Raw genomic sequence first — 16,841 nt, forward strand, 5'->3', positions numbered from 1 at the left:
AGGGGATCTAATGTGTCTGGAATGGATCCTTTAATATGGGACATGACCATCCTCTCAAAGCACTTCATTACAAGTGAAGTGAGTGCAATGGGACGATAGTCATTCAAAGAGGTTGTGTTGGTTTTCTTGGGGAGGGGCACTATAGTGGTGGACTTGAAGCATGTGGGCACAGATGATTGGGAGAGAGACAAATTAAAAATATCTGTAAAAACCTCGGCCAGCTCTGAAGAGCAGACCCTCAGAGCACGGCCAGAGCTGGCCGTGCTCTGAGGGTCGTGCTCTGAGGGCCGTGCTCCGTGCTCTATAACATGTATGCCTCAACAAGATTCTTCAGGAGATTTTCATTCATTTTTTAAACCTCAAAGGTTTACTGAAAGAGAGTCTTTTACTAAATATATTCAAATGCCATAAACTTCAACACTGCGGTAGCCGCAGTAATTATGTCAATTTTTTTCAGTTTAATTGTTATGCTGCTTGAATGAATTGATGTTTTATTCAGATTTTCTTTAAATTCAGTACGTGTTCTTACTCTGTTTAATTAGTTAAACCCCACCCTTATCCTCCAACCATGGTTATGAGAAGTACTCCATCTACACATGACACTGTACCCTGGAAAGATTACCACTTTGATTCTGAGCACTGAACACAAACACACGTGCTACAGCAATATGAAAACAGGAAGCCTCAGATTCCCATAGGTTACTGCATCAACACTGCGCTTCAAAAGCATTGTGTGGGTATGAAGCTAATGAAGCCTGACCTACATCACAGTACGGACAGATTTTTTCCTCAGTCTCTTCTGGGAAAACTCCAGAAGTTCCGCTTGTGTCAGGTGCCAAGCCAACTCAGAATCAGTTAAAACACATGTTTTCTAAGGGCCACTGTTAATCAAGGACAAAGTGTGGGTAGGTGAGTCAAGATTGGGTCTCAAAATTGTCTATATCAAGCCCCACTGAAGACCAGGGCAAATCAAGTGTGTAATCCTGGTGTAGACCAAAAATCAAACCTGTTTCTAAGTCTGTTGGAGCTGCGTGGAAATTAGGTTTCTGCAGTACAGTTGTTGATGGGGTGCCCTGCAGCCCAACCAGTGGGGCGTGCTGTGCTGGGTTCAATTGCACCCCAGACCATTTACTGCTTATCACCTCCCATTCTCTCCCTAGTTTCCTGCCATTCTGCTGTCTCTAATTAATAAAGGCAAAAAGCAATGAATCTTAAGTAAAATTGTTCCTACTGCTGAGCAAAAAGTAGACAAAACATCCATAAATTATTGTGAAGTAAAATCTGAAACCAAGATGTATTAATGTAAATTGTAACACTGATGTTTCACTTCCAGTAAAAACATGTCATGTGTGGCTTTTTCTCATGGATGAAAACTTTTCCCGACTTCTTTTTTTGCATATTTGTCACACTTACATGTTTCAGACATCAAACATATTGTAATATTAGACAAAGATAACCTGAGTAAATACAAAATTCAGTCTTTAACACGTGATTTTATTTATTTAGAAAAAAAAGCTATCCAAACCTGCCTTATATGAAAATGTAATTGCCCCTTTGTAATTGTGCCACCCTTGGCAGCAAGAACTGCAGTCAAGCATTTGCAATAACTGGCAACGAGTCGTTAACATCACAGTGAAGGAATTTTGTCCCACTCTTCTTGGCAGAATTGTTCATATTTAGCCACATTGGAGGGTTTTCGAGCATGAACGGCCTGTTTAAGGTCACGTCAAAGCATCTCAATCGGCTATGAGTCTGGACTTTGTCTAGGCCACTCCGAAACCTTAAATCTAGAGGGTTTTTTGAGCCTTGGACTTGCTGGTGTGTTTCGGTTCATTGTGCTGCTGCATAACCCAAGGACACGAACTGATGGCCAGATGTTCTCCTGCGGGATTTTCTGGCAGAGAGCAGAATTCATGGTTTCATCAATTACAGGAAGTCAACCTGAAGCAGCAAAGCAGCCCCAGACCATCACACTACCACACCATGTTTGACTGTTGATGATCTTCTTTTTATGAAATGCTGTGTTAGTTTTACTCCAGATGTAACAGGACTCAAAGCTTCCAAAAAGTTTAGTTCTTGTCTCGTCAGTCCACAGACTGTTTTCCTAAAAGTTTTGGGGATCATCAAGATTTTTTTATTTTTTATTTTTTTTAGAAAATGTGAGATGAGCCTTTGTGTTCTTTTTGGTCAGCAGTGGTTTTCTCTTTGGAACTCGCTCATGGATGCCATTTTTGCCCAGTCTCTTTCTTATTATTGAATCATGAACTCTGACCTTAACTAAGGCGAGTGAGGCCTGCAGTTCTTTACATGTTGTTTTGGCCTCCTGGATGAATCATCAGTGTGCTCTTGGAGTACTTTCAGGCCACTCGTAGGAAGGTTCAGCACTGTTCCAAGTTTTCTCTATTCGTGGATAATGGCTGTCACGGTGGTTCTCTGGAGTCCCAATGCCTTAGAAACATCTTTGTAACCCTTCCAGACTGATGGATGTCAATGATTTTGTTTCTTATCTCTTCCTGAGTTTCTTTAGCTCGTGGCATGATGTGTTGATTTTGAGATCTTTTAGTCTGCTTCACTTTGTCAGACATGTTCTATTTAAGGGATTTCTTGGTTCAACAGGTCTGGCAGTAATCAGGCCTGGGAGTGACTAGTAAAACTGAACTCATATTTCCACATATTAACTGGTTAATCACAGTTAATTCATGATTTAACAAGAGGGGCAATTACCTTTTGACACAGGGCCAGGTATGTTTTCTCTTAATAAATGAAATCATCATTTAAAAACTGCATTTTGTATTTACTCTGGCTATCTGTGTCTAACATTACAATTTGTTTGATGATTTAAACCATATAACTGTGACAAACATGCAAAAAAATTACACATCAGGAAGGTGGCAAATACTTTTTCCACAGCACTGTAGTCACATCACTAGCCTCTTTACTCTCAGAGGACCTACCCGTTTCAGTCTATCACTCCAGTCCTGATACAGGCATCCCAAATCGCCTGACATCTGTCTAAGAGCCTGCCTCCTCTGGGCCTCTGTCTCTGCATGGATCAGATCCCCAAGCCCTTCAACCTACAACAGGAATTACATAGATATGTTAAACATATCCTTATATTGGAATATTTAATATGTATACAGCCTCTTTATCGCCTCTGCAATAATACAACACTTTCTCGAAAAAACATACAAATGAAAACATTAATGTGGTGATTTCAAAATTTTTTGTGTTTCTGCAGGTGTATTAAAGAGCATCTCTGACTATTAGTCTTATATAATTTTTTCCCTAATGCAGCAAATGCAATATGCAGGTGCAATGTAGATCTTAACTGCAGGCAGGCTAGTTTAGCATCCAGGCTCCTTCAAGCTAGAGTCATACTGCTGGACCATGTGCAGAATGTATTTTTGGCATCATCCTGCTTAAATAAGCAACACCTTTCTTGCCATAGATGTGGCTTGAATGGCAGCGTTTGTTCGTTCAAAACATTAATATACTATTCATCATTAATGGTGTCTTCATGTGCAAATTACCCATGCCATGTACACTAACTCTATCATCAGGGATAGTTGTCCCAGTTGATCCAGTGATTACAAGCCAAATGCTCCCTCTCCTCTTAAGTCTGGAGCATGCAGCACCCATGATTTCCAAACATTAACTGCACATTTTGATTCAGTTCATCACTGGTGTCTTTAGCCAACAATTCAAAAATGAATTGTGTTCACTGATGGCAATTTTCCGAAGTGCTGTGTGTTGTTTCATCAAGTGTTTTCCCCTTATCATGTCAATGAGGTGTTACGAAGTGCATCCTGCTGTTTAGAGAGGGATGTTGCTGTTACAACTTGGACATCCAAGCCAAGTTCTTTTCAGCACCAAAAATCTTATCTAATCTTATCTGAAAACAGCATTCATTTTTAGGATTAAGTAAGTAGCTTTTTTCTGCGAGCATTTGGCTCATCTGGAATTTTATTTGTCCTGCCAAAAGGTTCATCAACATCTTTACCGAATTGTAAATAAGTTTTATTTATGCCTTTTTATAAATACTTAATGTAGCTTATATTTACATGGGGTTAATATTTTTTACTCTTTATAGAATATCCAAACAGGCATTTATTAATGCTTAAGGCTGTATATTAAAAAAATCCTCTACAGAGGCCCAGTTGTTGCTTTTATGCAGGAATATCTGACAACTCAATGAAATAAAATGCTAAAAGGCAAAATATATAAACGGGGAAATTTTCACTGTTTACATTTCATGCACATAAAATCCCATATCAGGCCTCTATAACAACTCTGGATACACAACTCTACACAGGTCTGCTTTAATGAGTTTTACACATTCTTCTCAACTTGCCTCCGTTAAACCGAGTTTCCCTGCTTGAAAAGCCCTCCGCGTGAACTCCCCAGCTTCAGCAGGCCTCAAGCCAGGCACACTTCCTGAAAAACACACATAAACACAAACATGAAGAGATGTACGAGACACAAGGTGGGCATGCATCGTGCGCGCACGCACACACACACACACACACACACACACACACACACACACACACACACAGAGGATGAAACACAAGGTCAATGACTCACATAGAGAGCAAAAACAGGCACAACTGCAGGTTAAGTAGGTTATGTGTTCATTGTTTTCAAAGCCATTTTGCAAATCTCATGAGGGGAGACAATGCTGAGTACAAAACCATTTGGCATATGTGGGTCACTGTCCCTTAATTGGAGCTCTTTACAATTACCTGACTGGTTGTCATCTAACCAACATTGTCCCAATGTTTTCTTGTTTCAAAATTAAAGCAACAATTTTAGTTGAAAATATCTTACGAACAAATGTGATGTTATATTATGTATTCCTCCCTGGTTAGTAAAAACCTTACAGCACATAAACCGAGGCCAAGCATTCATTGACGTTTCTGCTTTATACAATACTGCCCCCTGGGAGGCCAACAGGAGAACTGCAGTAAAAACATCAATCGCATAAGGACTGTCACGCTTGCCATTGCGCATACTAGAAGTATCTTAGACATAGCAATGCATGTGTCAGTTTTCTGTTTTAAATCTCAGTGATGGATAGCCGCCTGACTCAACCAGATATCGCACTTAGAATTCTGATGAAGGCTTAGAGCTTGGGAAGTTAAAGCTATGAAGTAGCACAAACTTCAAAACATTCTTCAAAGGGATGGTTGCATCTCAAGCCTGTATACGTTTGCTTGTCAAACTGCATTACATCAAGTTGTTTAAAACATACTCAGAATGACGGCTTACCTAGAGCCTGCAAGACAGCAGTAATGACAGCAGGACCACCGTGGATATGGAACTCCACACTATCTTCTCCAGAGAAACTATGAGGAGCTGTTGAGATAAACAAAGGACTAACAACACTCTTAATGTCCTTTAATCATTTAAATATGCACATGGCTTACTGACTCAATATGTCAGTGAGATGAAATGATTTAAAATAATTTAAACATGAAAGATGGGACTAATAAGATATATATTTACCAAACTCTGTAATGCTCTTTGCAGGATGGTTTCTATTTTTAAAGCAGCACACAACTCTATTTCCACTGTTATTGCATGTTTTATAGCATTTCCTACTAATCAAGCATGCTTTATATATGTTACTGTTTCAGTCCGAATGGTGTAAAAACAGAAACTTGAAACTTTTTTCCCAATGGAAGATAAAGGCAAGACAAAATGTCATTTTTTTCATTCCTAGCAATATTGTTTACACCCGGAGTAGAAAAGCACTATATACAGCTGTGATGGTAGAAAGAATACACACCCTCCTTAAATTCTCAGGATTTAGGTATCAGATTATGATAAAAAATGATCTGGTATCAAAATTAGGTAAATACAACCTCAGATGACATGTTACACACTGTTAATTATTTATCAAAAATTAAGCCAAAATACCAAAGCAGTGTCAAAAACTAAGGACAACCCTTACTGCTTCCATATGAATTAAGAGGATAAACAGAAGCCAGATCAAAGCATCTCAAATTATCAGCAAGTGTGAGCACCACTATAAAAGCAGACATTTGGCAGCTTACTGGTCTGGAGCATTCATGTGTTAACACAATGCAAATGACGAAAAACATCAGCCATTATCTCAGATAAGCAGCTGTTGCTGCCCTTCAATGTGGGCAGGGTTATAAGGTCATTTCCGAACTATTTGAAGTCCACCATTCTACAGTGAAAAAGAATATTCACAAGTGAAAAGCATTCAAGACAGATGCCAGTCTTTGCCAATCATATTTGGCAAAACCCAAACATAGCATATCAGCACAAACACCTCATGCTATCTGTCAAGCACGATGGTGGAGGGGTGATGATTTGGGCATGTTTTGTAGCCACAGGACCTGGGCACCTTGTATTCACTGAGTCGATCATGAACTCCTCTACAAACCAAAGTACTCTAGAATCAAATCTGAGGCCATCTGTTTGAAAGCTAAAGCTTGGCCTAACAAGACAATGATCCCAAGAACACCAGCAAATCTACAACAAAACGGCTGAAAAGAAAACAATCAAGGTGTTGCAATGGCCCAGTTAAAGGACTATGAGAGAGAGCTGTGCATAAACAAATGCACACAAATCTCAATGAACTGAAGCAATGTTGTAAAAGAAAAAGTGGGCCAAAATTCCTCCACAACAACACTTCAAGTTATTGCTACTAAAAGTGGTTCTCCAAGTCACTGAATCACATTACTGTTCATCTCAGATCGTATTTACCTAATTTTAAGACCTGGTAAGGACTACACAATTTATATTTTGTGTACTGATTTGTAAAACATTAGAACTGACAGAGAACTGACAGTACTTTCTTTTCACCATGATTGTAAATACTAGTTCATCTACACTCTGATGTGTTGATAAATGTTGGATGGATGTAGGTCAAAACAAACCTACATCCACATTCATTATTACAGAAAAAAAAAGAAACAAAATGTAAGCACCATCCAGTGGAACCGACCTGGGAACCACAGGACAAGCCCACGGTCCAGCACTTCTTTGGAGCGGGGGTCTGTGATGCTGCGTAACAGGGCAGTGCGTGGAGGAGGCATTCGCTGTGTGAACCCAGCCATATACTTCAGGGATGTGGCTGAGGCGGGACCACTGACACGAACCACTGCCACTCCACACCTGCCGTGACCTGATGACAGTGCAAAGATGGTGTCAGCGTCAGCCAGTCCAGCTGGGACTCCATCAAAGGTAGAGGAGAGGAGCCTGTAGGGTGGAGCTCCACGGCTGGATATAAGAAAATGATAACCTCTGATTTTTTTTTTTTAATGGACTGATAAATAATTGTAAGACGATAATATATTCTGCCATGTTATTTTGATACATTATACCTCCACTGTGTTATATAAACTCCAATTCGAAATGAGAACGTAAACAACACTGTAACTTGTGTGGATAAATGTGTCCCATTAAATCCTTCTAGAAATTGCAATAGCTCTATTTAACTTCTGTGTGCGCACCTATAAAAATAAAGACATAAATTTGACATAGAGGCCGAAAAATAGAACAAACCTCGTCCTGACTGTGGGCACAGCAGCTCTCCTTATCCCCCAGTACATGGACCGCAGCGGCAGCATGATTATGAGAGACCAAGCGGTTCATTTATTAGCTACTTCGCTCACTCTGTGCACAACACAAACATTATTTTCACCTTGTTTCCTGTCAGTTAATGTCCGAGTGTCTGTGAGCGTAATGTTGGCAAATGAGGACATTCACTCATTTACGTCTTATCTCGTGTTACATTAACACACAAGTTTCCTAATTTTCAAACTCATGCCGCTCGTGACTCTTCAACTATTCACTATGTCAGTCGCCTCTCCTCCTGTTGATTCCGATTGGTTAATCTTAATCCAACGACTGCAGGTTTTTCACTCCCATTTGTTCAGGGCCTGTCAATCTAAATAGGTCCCGCCTGCCGTACGCTGTAAAAGTCGTCCCGTGTGACTATATCACATATGATTGGTTCCGGTGTTGTGCCAAAAACTGATCGTCTGCCATAAAGTGATTTCCGATGTTTCTATGTGCTTTTATGTATAATGTCTTTCTTTATATTGGTTAAAAATTTTTTTTAAATTGCCTGTTTTGCAAGTATCTTTATGACTCTGTGTTATTATACCTACATTATAATAAATCCAGTCTTTTTTTTTGGCCATTTAAAATATCTTTATAGAACGGTAATGTTATATTTGTGTGAGTTCTGCAGCCTTCTCGGCCAGATTTCTCTTTAAAAAAACATTTTAAATGCCAGTGACAGTTTTTACCTTGATAAATAAAGGATATCTAAAAGTCACTTTGCCAAAAACTGATTGCAGCGTCACTAATCTGTGAAACGTGTCAAAAATATCTTTCATGAATTACATGAAATCATTTTGAGCAAGAAACAACATTCCTTGACAGAAGTTTTCTTGCTCAAAATGATTTCATATAATTCATGACAGATATTTCTGACATATGTTTCACAGACTGTAGGTCAAAAAGTCATTTACAACAGTTTAAATACAAGCAAACATTTTCTGGCAAATACCAGAAATCCCTTTTTGGCAGACGATCACTTTTTGGCACTACACCGTCATCACAAGCATGAGTTTCAGTCTTTTTCCCCTTTCATATCAAATTAAATAATTAAATGCCTTTAAAAATAAAAATGTTTATGGCTTATTATAGGGTGAATCTATTGGACGATAACTCCCCCACCCCCACCCTGACCCCGACAAACGCACACACATACACACTGACATGTCAATAACTCTTTGTTTTCCTGTAAAAATTAAATTGTGGTGTGATATTTACAAATCTTCCCATAACATAAATGGGTTTTGAAAGAATATAACTTAAGCAAAGGTTCATTAACACTGTCAACAGTGTAGGCTACATCGATCACTGCTGCACTACAATTTGAAAAACAGCATTTTTTATGTTTTACTTTTTGTCTATTTAACTCAAACCTTTATTACTGTGGCTATAGATTTCACATATTATTACTATTTCATTTTTCTTAACGTAGTATCTATCCTTTCATAAATGATCAAATGGTTAACTCAGTGATGCACCTGCTGCTAAAGGACCTACTGTTTCGTCTGATATGCTTGTTAACATGTCTGCATGTCACATTTGTTTTGTGGTTAATATATGGGAAAAAAAAAGCAGGCAGTAAAATTCAGTTTAGGACAATTCCCAGTTTGTTTCAGTGCTTATTTTACTATCAAATCATGAAGAGGGAGAAATCCCTCTGACACATCATACAGACTGGGGTAAACCCCTGTGATGCATCATGCAGAGTCCATCTAAATGAGGACACAAATATAACCAGCAGTCAAGCTGTTTACAAAATCCAACATAACATGAAAGGTCTCATTTGCAACAAAGCTCAACAGCATCTCAAACAGGGTCAGCAGAGGTGTTGGCAGGTGTTAACCTGCCTTTTTTTTTTTTTTTTTTTACACCATCACTACTTTTCATTTATTTCAAATTAGTTTGGATGTTTTTTGTTTAGATTGTGCACTGTGTGTACTAAAACTAACAGTGATCTAACTAACAGATCCATGGTTCTTCATAGCCTACCTAAATGTATGCATGGAACAGAATATAAACACAGATTATGTGCATCTGTGTGTGTGTGTGTGTGTGTGTGTGTGTGTGTGTGTGTGTGTGTGTGTGTGTGTGCCCCACTGCAGCGTCTTGCAGCTGTCATCCCAGAGAGTGGTGAGTAAGCAGAATTTGTGCTCACAGATGAGATGCTTCTCAGCCATACGAGGGGGCGGGCTGCCAGCCTGCCTGTGTAGCTGCACAGTGAAACACAGCCTCCAGGAGGGACGACCAAGATGATAGATTGTGTACACGATGAAGAGGCATGGCCCAAGGCCTGGGAGCAATCTTTAACCTGGGATCTAAATAATTTATAGACTGCTCGGTGTGTGCACAGAGCATGACAGCTGCCACCACACAGCTGCAGAGTACAGTCCAAATAGAGACATTTACTAATCAGACCATGATTATGATTCAAAGTTATTAAATTATCTAGTAAGACAGTTACATCCACTTTCCTTCCACACACATGCACACCCAACATATGCTTGAACAACTCTACCACTGGTTGGTTGAAAAAGGTGGCAAACATAGTAATTTAAGACAGAAACACATTTTACCTGCAGGCTATCATCTAACTCACTCTGCTGTAAAAATATTTATTTTGGCATGTGTGTTTCTTTAGGGTGGAGGCTAATCTTAACCTTGCTGGACTACCCTTTTCTCTTTTTTCAAGACAGTATACTGTGAATACGCCAGTCCAGAACTTTCCATGTAAAATGGCCTTATTATAATGATATAGTGATTGAATGACTAGGCCTATTATGCAGCAAAACAAACAGTACTGTGTGTACTGTAGAGTGTTTAACTGAGAAATGACACTACTGGTAGCCACACCTTAGTGTCACTAAAAATGTAATCGATGAAGATATTTTTTTTTCACTTTAATAAATAAGTCATAATCTATTCAGTCTTCCAGGACAGACTCAAACAGTCACACTCACAGAAGAGGGATAGTCTACCACCTGCCTGCATGAATGGATTATTAAAGGTGTGTGCATTAAAAGCAAGAGACTCCCATTTTGGTGATCATGTGAATGAGCATACTGCTTATAAAGTAATGTTATGAGTGTGAAAACCATGCATTTTGAATACGTTTTCCCTTAATGTGGCTATCTGGATTCTATTTTTGGCCTTAACCTGCTGCTTGCAGAGGTCAATGTGAGGTGATAGAAATATATTTCTCAGAGATGGAGGAAGTGCAAAGACACGCATGTCTAAGATCATCTTAACTAGACAGATAAAGGATTTTGAAATTCCTCCAATGTGCATGGTGTGAGTTATTTTAATTTAACAGCTTTGGTAACACAACCTGGGACAACAATCAGTTGCTAAACCATTCAGCTACCGTGAAGGTGCATGTGTGTCACACGGCCCCCTCCCTCCACGCTCCCTCTCTTTGTCCCTCCTCCTATAGTGGTTGGAGGAGCGCTCTCCATCTAGCCGCGCATCCTGCTCCAGAGTACCACCGGGATGATCTGCTGCTGCGCCAACGCCGACAACCTTCACTTCACTTTCATACTCATTTAACCCTCACTCTGACCCCCCCACCGGCCGCGCCGCTACACCCATGCTTTGCCCTCCTCTTGAGATGCGATACCGCTGCACAATTTCCCGGAGAATATCTTCATCCTCAGTCGCTCCTCGCTGATAGAGAGCATGCCCGACACGGGGACGGCAGCGGCGGGCGCTGCTGCAGCCGCGGCGGCCGCCGGTGGTGCGACCACCGCCGGCGACGGCCCCGAGAGTTCCCGGCACCGACACCGAGCGCCGCAGGGAGACGCAGAGAGGCCGGATCCGGGCTCGGCTCCGCCACAGACCTCCTCCGGTGTACTCGGTGAGTGAGCGGCTGTTTCGCTTTAGGCGGACGCGGTTTGCTGTCGGCGGAGAAGGACAGGTGAACGCGATGCTGCTGGAAAACGAGACGAGCGGCGCACCACCGTCGCGCACCTCGCGGCACGTTTCTTTTGTTTCCACGAGGGCGCCCCAAAATTAACACCTGATTAGACATCAGGCCTGTAAATGATGGCTTTGACTCGTATTGCATATTGTTAGACCAGCGGCTTTCCCAAATCACTGATGTGATAATAGGTGTTCAGGAAAATGGCTACTTTGGCACATCCGAGTTTTGACCTTCTTGTCGGTTATTGTTTGTGTGGCCCATCAGTCTACCTCCTGTCTGAAGTCCATTTTTTCTCTAGGCAGCTGTTGTTCCTCCTGTAGTGTTGTCCACTCTATCCTGACGTGCATCTAACAGGCCTTGATTGGCTGATAGTTAGCCCATTTTTACTGAAGGGGGTTCCTCTGTGTCAGTCACCCCCTTCTGCTTTCCAATTGTTTACCTTCAAGATCACTTTCCTTACGGATTTCTAAACTGTTGTAGTGAGACTACACTATTACACACTGCCACGTTATTTCCTTAGAGTCTGTTTTCATGTTATTGGACAGCCTACAGGGCAGGTGCATGTTTTGCCATTTTAATCAGGTCTAAGCCCTAAATATCTGTATTTATCAGTGTGTGAATTTTGTTGGTTTACATCTCCTTACATTTAATTGTATTTTGGTCTCCAGTGCTGTCGTTGTATCAGGGACTGCAAAAAATCATCTTTACAAAGGATAAACAGAGCAAACCTGCTTTCTGTTAATACTCTGTGCCTCTGACAGTGGATTTGAATAGCCCATATCTTAGTTGTCTCTTTGCAAGATTTACAAGTGAGGCTATTTTTGGATCAGACCACAATATTAGCTTGGATAGGGAGTCTCAGCTGCCAAGCCAGGATTGTTTTCCTGCATGTGGGGTGCAGAGACAGCCTCTGTGCCTCCTGTGAGTACTGCTGCAGAGTGATGCAGTGGAGCAGTGGGTTGTCAGCAGATGAACGCTTCTTTACACTCTGGGTCGTGGTAACCTGAGCAGGCAGCTGCCGACTGGAAGCGCGGCCTGTCATCCGGTTGAGAGGGTGGCACCCAGTGGTGCCGCCTCAGGTCCTTGAATGGGTTACAGGCTGTTGGAGGGCCAGTGAAATGGAGATTAGTTCAATTTTACAGTGGCTTGATTAGCTAGAGGCAGTTCTGGGGCAAAGAGCAGGACTGGGGTTTAAAGCTGTAAGGATAGAGGCAGACCACATAAAGGTTAGTAGTCTGAAATGTAGGGCAAACCTCAGTAGTTTTTCTATTGTTGATGAAAATGTATCAAGTATGCAGAGCAGTACAGAAAGCCTGGTCAGATTCCTAACATTGTGTCCTTAATCTTCAGATCAGATCAGATCGGACCGGATCAGTCAGAGTTGTGCCAGTTTTCATTTTGACATTAGTTTGTTTGACTGCATATGTTTATTCAGTTTAAAAAACAAAGAAATTAGTTTATAGAAAGTCACTGTATTTCTCACAGTAGGGCATCAGTAAAGTGTTGCTCAGTGTGATAACTAAAACATAGGTATTACATTAGTTGTAGGCCCAGACCTAGAAGCCTAATGCTTCCTGTAGTTTTCTGTGACATGAACGAGGTCTGGAGATTATGTTTTCTCCCTGTCTGTGCTGCAGAATATTATGTATAGAAATAAACTTCAAAATTGGTGGCATGGTGGTGTAGCGGTTAGCACTGTTGACTCACAGCAAGAAGGTCCTGGGTTTGAATTCAGTCTGGTGCCTTGCTGTTTGCATGCTCTCCCCATGTCTGTGTGGGTTCTCTCTGAGTGCTCCAGCTTTCCTTAAAAATCCAAATTGGTTGATTGGTGATTCTAAATTGGCCCTAGGTGTGAGTGTGAGCGTGGATGTTTGTCTGTCTCTGTTATCCCTGTGACAGATTGGTGGCCTGTCCAGAGTGCACTCTGCCTCTCACCCTATGACTGCTGGGATAGGCGCCAGCCCCCAGCCCCCAGCCCCCCCCGCGCGAGCCTAAACTGGATAACTGGAAGAAAATGGATGAATGGAGAAACTTCTGAACCTTCATTAGAGTGTGAAGCTACATGAAAATGACAGCTTTCATACCATAGTTCCTCTCACCACTACAGGAACTACACGAGTAGAGAAGCGAATAGTGGGAAATGTATTTTCACAGCACATCTGACTCTAATATTACACCTGAAATCATTCAATGAATGAAAACTGTTTCGCAAATAGCAACAAGGATGAAATGATACACTGAGGTTTTCAGTGCTTAAAGCGGGAGTTCACCACAAAATCCAATCTTTTTCCTCTGACCTCTCCTGGCATTTCTCTAGATTGTTTCGCTGTGAGTTTCCAGTGTTGGAGATATCAGAGATGTCTGCTTTCTCTTAAATATGATGGAGTTATATTTGATAGAAGGCACCGTGCAGAAAGATAAGTGCATTCACCTGTGATGAGAGGCTTGTGCTCATGGCAGTGTGACACGATGAAAACGTTATTGCTGTTCCCTTAAGCCGAGCTTAAATTTTAGCTCGCCGCAAGCCTCCATCGGTTGTCTGGTTACGTTTGTAGAAAGAAAATAGTTGCTGCATGAAGGTTTGTGGAAGTAACTGGGCCGTGACTTCTGGAGAGAGACATTACTGCTGACTTTCAAAATGCAAATCATCATGCAAATGCTATTTTATTCTGTTATATTAAAAGTCTCCAAAACACAAAAGCATTTGATTTTTGGAGTGAGCTGCCCCTTGCCCACTGTGCTTTTAGGGAATCAGTTATATTTTTTTCTTGACAGATTTTTTTCTGATTATGCATCTGGACCACCAATTTTCTGTTATAAATCCTCACTTTCTCCTTTAGTTTGGACACTATTATGTATAATAGTGACTACATAAACAACATGGATGCTTACTAAACTGATAATTACCCACATCCATCACAAACAATTAAAAAAAAAACACTGCTGAAAACTATCAGCAGTGACTGCAACTCTTTTCCTGCTCCCACTTGTATGCATGTTCTTCTGCACGGGTTACGAGAAAGAGGTTCTGAGACTTCAGTGGGATTACCACAATATCACATAACCGCCCTCACACGTGTCACTGTCAGTCAGCGAGCACAGCAGAGGGGCAGGGTGACTTCTCCGTGCAGCTGAGATCTTGGTTGCAGTCTGGAAGGATTTTCCTCACCAGAGGCTTGGATGCTCGATCGTCTCCATGCCTCCACCGTATTTTGCTAATCCCTCCCTCCCTCCACAGCAGACTGGAATGACTTTGATCCTTGCAGCCATCTTCCTTTGTAGCCTCAGAACTCAAAAGCCCGCGTTTCAAGGATTAATTAGGCACCCAACTTTAAAGTCTCACCAATTAGTTTGTGTTCCCTCTGAGGCCAGTGTTGATAAGATTTGTTATGGAAATTAGGCCATGTAATTTGTGGTTTAGGATTAAGGACATGTATATGGCGAGGTTATTCTCACTTTGGGAAAAAGACACGCAGTGATAATGGGCCTGAAATGTTGTGATTCTGCATAGAAGGCTGAAAATCAGGCCAGCCTTATTTTATATCAAATGACCTTTCTAATTTCATTCTGCAGTTTATCTTCAAGCTTACTATTTTTGTTCTGTGTTGTGTTGCTGAACCATTAGCGAAGGCTTTCTCCCATCCCAAAATACCAGTTAGCAGATTGTAAATGTTCGTCATAACAGCTCTGACATTAGCCCTTAATTTAGGAATAAAGATGAATGTTGTGATTACAGGACAGTCTGCGTGATGAGCCAATTATTTTTTTTATTTTTTTTGCTTTTTTTCTCATATAAATTTGAAATACATCACACAGTAAGTGCACGCGTGAAATGGAATTCATAGTCTGAAGCCATTTTTCGACCCCTGCTCTTATCTGAAAGTCTAGTCTGATCCAGCAGTGAGATTTGAAGCCCTGTAAACGTATTTAACGTCATCCTTAATGTCTGGCATTGATGAACGCACTTTACTATCTGCAAAATGCATGATAAAAACATATTAAGCAGGGACCTGCACTCACCCGTAGACTCTTTGCCAGGACGCCGCACTCACTGTACCTCCTGCTCTCTCTTGCCTCTTAAGCAAGTTGAATGTCTCAGCTTTGCCTCAGACAGATTTAGTCAGGTTCACTGTCACACAGGTTGCTTTAAATACAGCAGTGTGAGGGCAGCATTGAGAGGGAAAAGCATCCCACTGAACTTCCTAAAAGAAGAGCTGCTTTTCACAGCAGCAGACAAGACCGAGCCACTGCTTTTGTGCCCTCCCACGGCTTCATAATGAAAGGGCTGATGAATGTTGTGCAGTATGATATAATGACAGCAATGTGTTGTGCTTAATGACTCTGAACTTAATGTCTCTCTTGCATCTGCCTCCTCGCCTGTGTCCCTGATATTCATCGCATGCGTCGCAGAGATGTATTTCCTGTTCTCCCTCTCTTCTCGCCTTCTGGTGTAAGCGCTGAGCTGCATATTAGCTGCATTAGCAGTCAAGGAAAATTGCTTCTATGTGGGGTGACCTTGCTGCTTGCAACATTGTAGCTTTATCAGCCTTCTCTGATACATCTCACACACACACACACACACACACGCAACTGACTGATTGCTTTGATGAGCTGGCTTTTGATGGGGCAAGGCTTTTCATGCAAGGATTAAGAAGACCATAAGCCTAACTATAAAATGAAATAGCCAGCTCTTTATATGAGCAGCTTGCCTTTAAATTGAGATCATTTGAAGGCAAGCTGCTGGCCAGATGACAGTAAACACTGCAGTTAATGTTGCAGTGATTTTCTGTTGGCGATGAGAATCACGGTCTGTTTGTGGGCACAGTGGATTTTCCTGTGACTAGAAAAAAAATCACTTTATTAGCTGCGAGGATTAGAGATGCACAATTTTACCTGATGGGCATCAACATCAGTCTGACTCTGTTAAGTGCATCATGTTTTTGGTATGACCAGATCTGCATAAAATTGCATTTTCTTCTGAGCGTTTCCCTCATTAGTTAAGTGTGAAGTCACTGTTGGCTACTAACTCAATTTTTCATGCCCTGGTGATCCCTACCCTCATGTTAGGTTACCTAAAAAGTGTTCCAGTGAGTTCCAACAAAGAGAGGTTTTTCCAGATTTTAAATTAGTTGAAAAGAGAGCACAGGTTTTAAATTTGAAAGGAGATAAACTGAGCTTACTGACTGTTCACTGGACAGGGTTTGTTTTTATTGTACTGGCCTGATGACACAACAGTCATTGCACATTTGTACCCATTTAAAGAGCAACAAATGTTTGACAGAGTACATTTTTGGAGACATTTGCCTTGTTTCAAAGTTGTGGTTATGCC

General features: G+C 41.2%; 2 protein-coding genes across 5 annotated transcripts in view; one reads left to right on the forward strand and one right to left on the reverse strand.

Annotated features, from left to right (window-relative positions):
• Window positions 1-11,885, reverse strand: part of gtpbp3 (GTP binding protein 3, mitochondrial) — a 29,276-nt gene extending 17,391 nt beyond the window's left edge. Inside the window, exons 1-5 of one of the 3 annotated variants that reach the window (XM_030726694.1) lie at window positions 11,782-11,885; window positions 6,977-7,156; window positions 5,269-5,355; window positions 4,352-4,434; window positions 2,955-3,074 (exon numbers count right to left, since the gene is read on the reverse strand). In XM_030726694.1, coding sequence (XP_030582554.1) covers window positions 2,955-3,074; window positions 4,352-4,434; window positions 5,269-5,355; window positions 6,977-7,088 — 402 coding nt within the window. In that variant the 5' untranslated portion in view covers window positions 7,089-7,156; window positions 11,782-11,885. Of the gene's footprint in view, window positions 1-2,954; window positions 3,075-4,351; window positions 4,435-5,268; window positions 5,356-6,976; window positions 7,252-7,536; window positions 7,884-11,781 lie in introns of those variants that run through there. The other 2 variants (XM_030726692.1, XM_030726693.1) reach the window with 2 other exon arrangements.
• ano8b (anoctamin 8b) overlaps window positions 11,269-16,841 on the forward strand; it is a 40,504-nt gene continuing 34,931 nt past the window's right edge. For both annotated transcript variants that reach the window (XM_030726689.1, XM_030726691.1), the window contains exon 1: window positions 11,269-11,446. In XM_030726689.1, the coding sequence (XP_030582549.1) occupies window positions 11,269-11,446 (178 nt within the window). The remainder of the gene's footprint in view (window positions 11,447-16,841) is intronic.

The sequence above is a fragment of the Archocentrus centrarchus genome, chromosome 4 (assembly GCF_007364275.1).
Source record: "Archocentrus centrarchus isolate MPI-CPG fArcCen1 chromosome 4, fArcCen1, whole genome shotgun sequence".
NCBI classification, from domain to species: domain Eukaryota; kingdom Metazoa; phylum Chordata; class Actinopteri; order Cichliformes; family Cichlidae; genus Archocentrus; species Archocentrus centrarchus.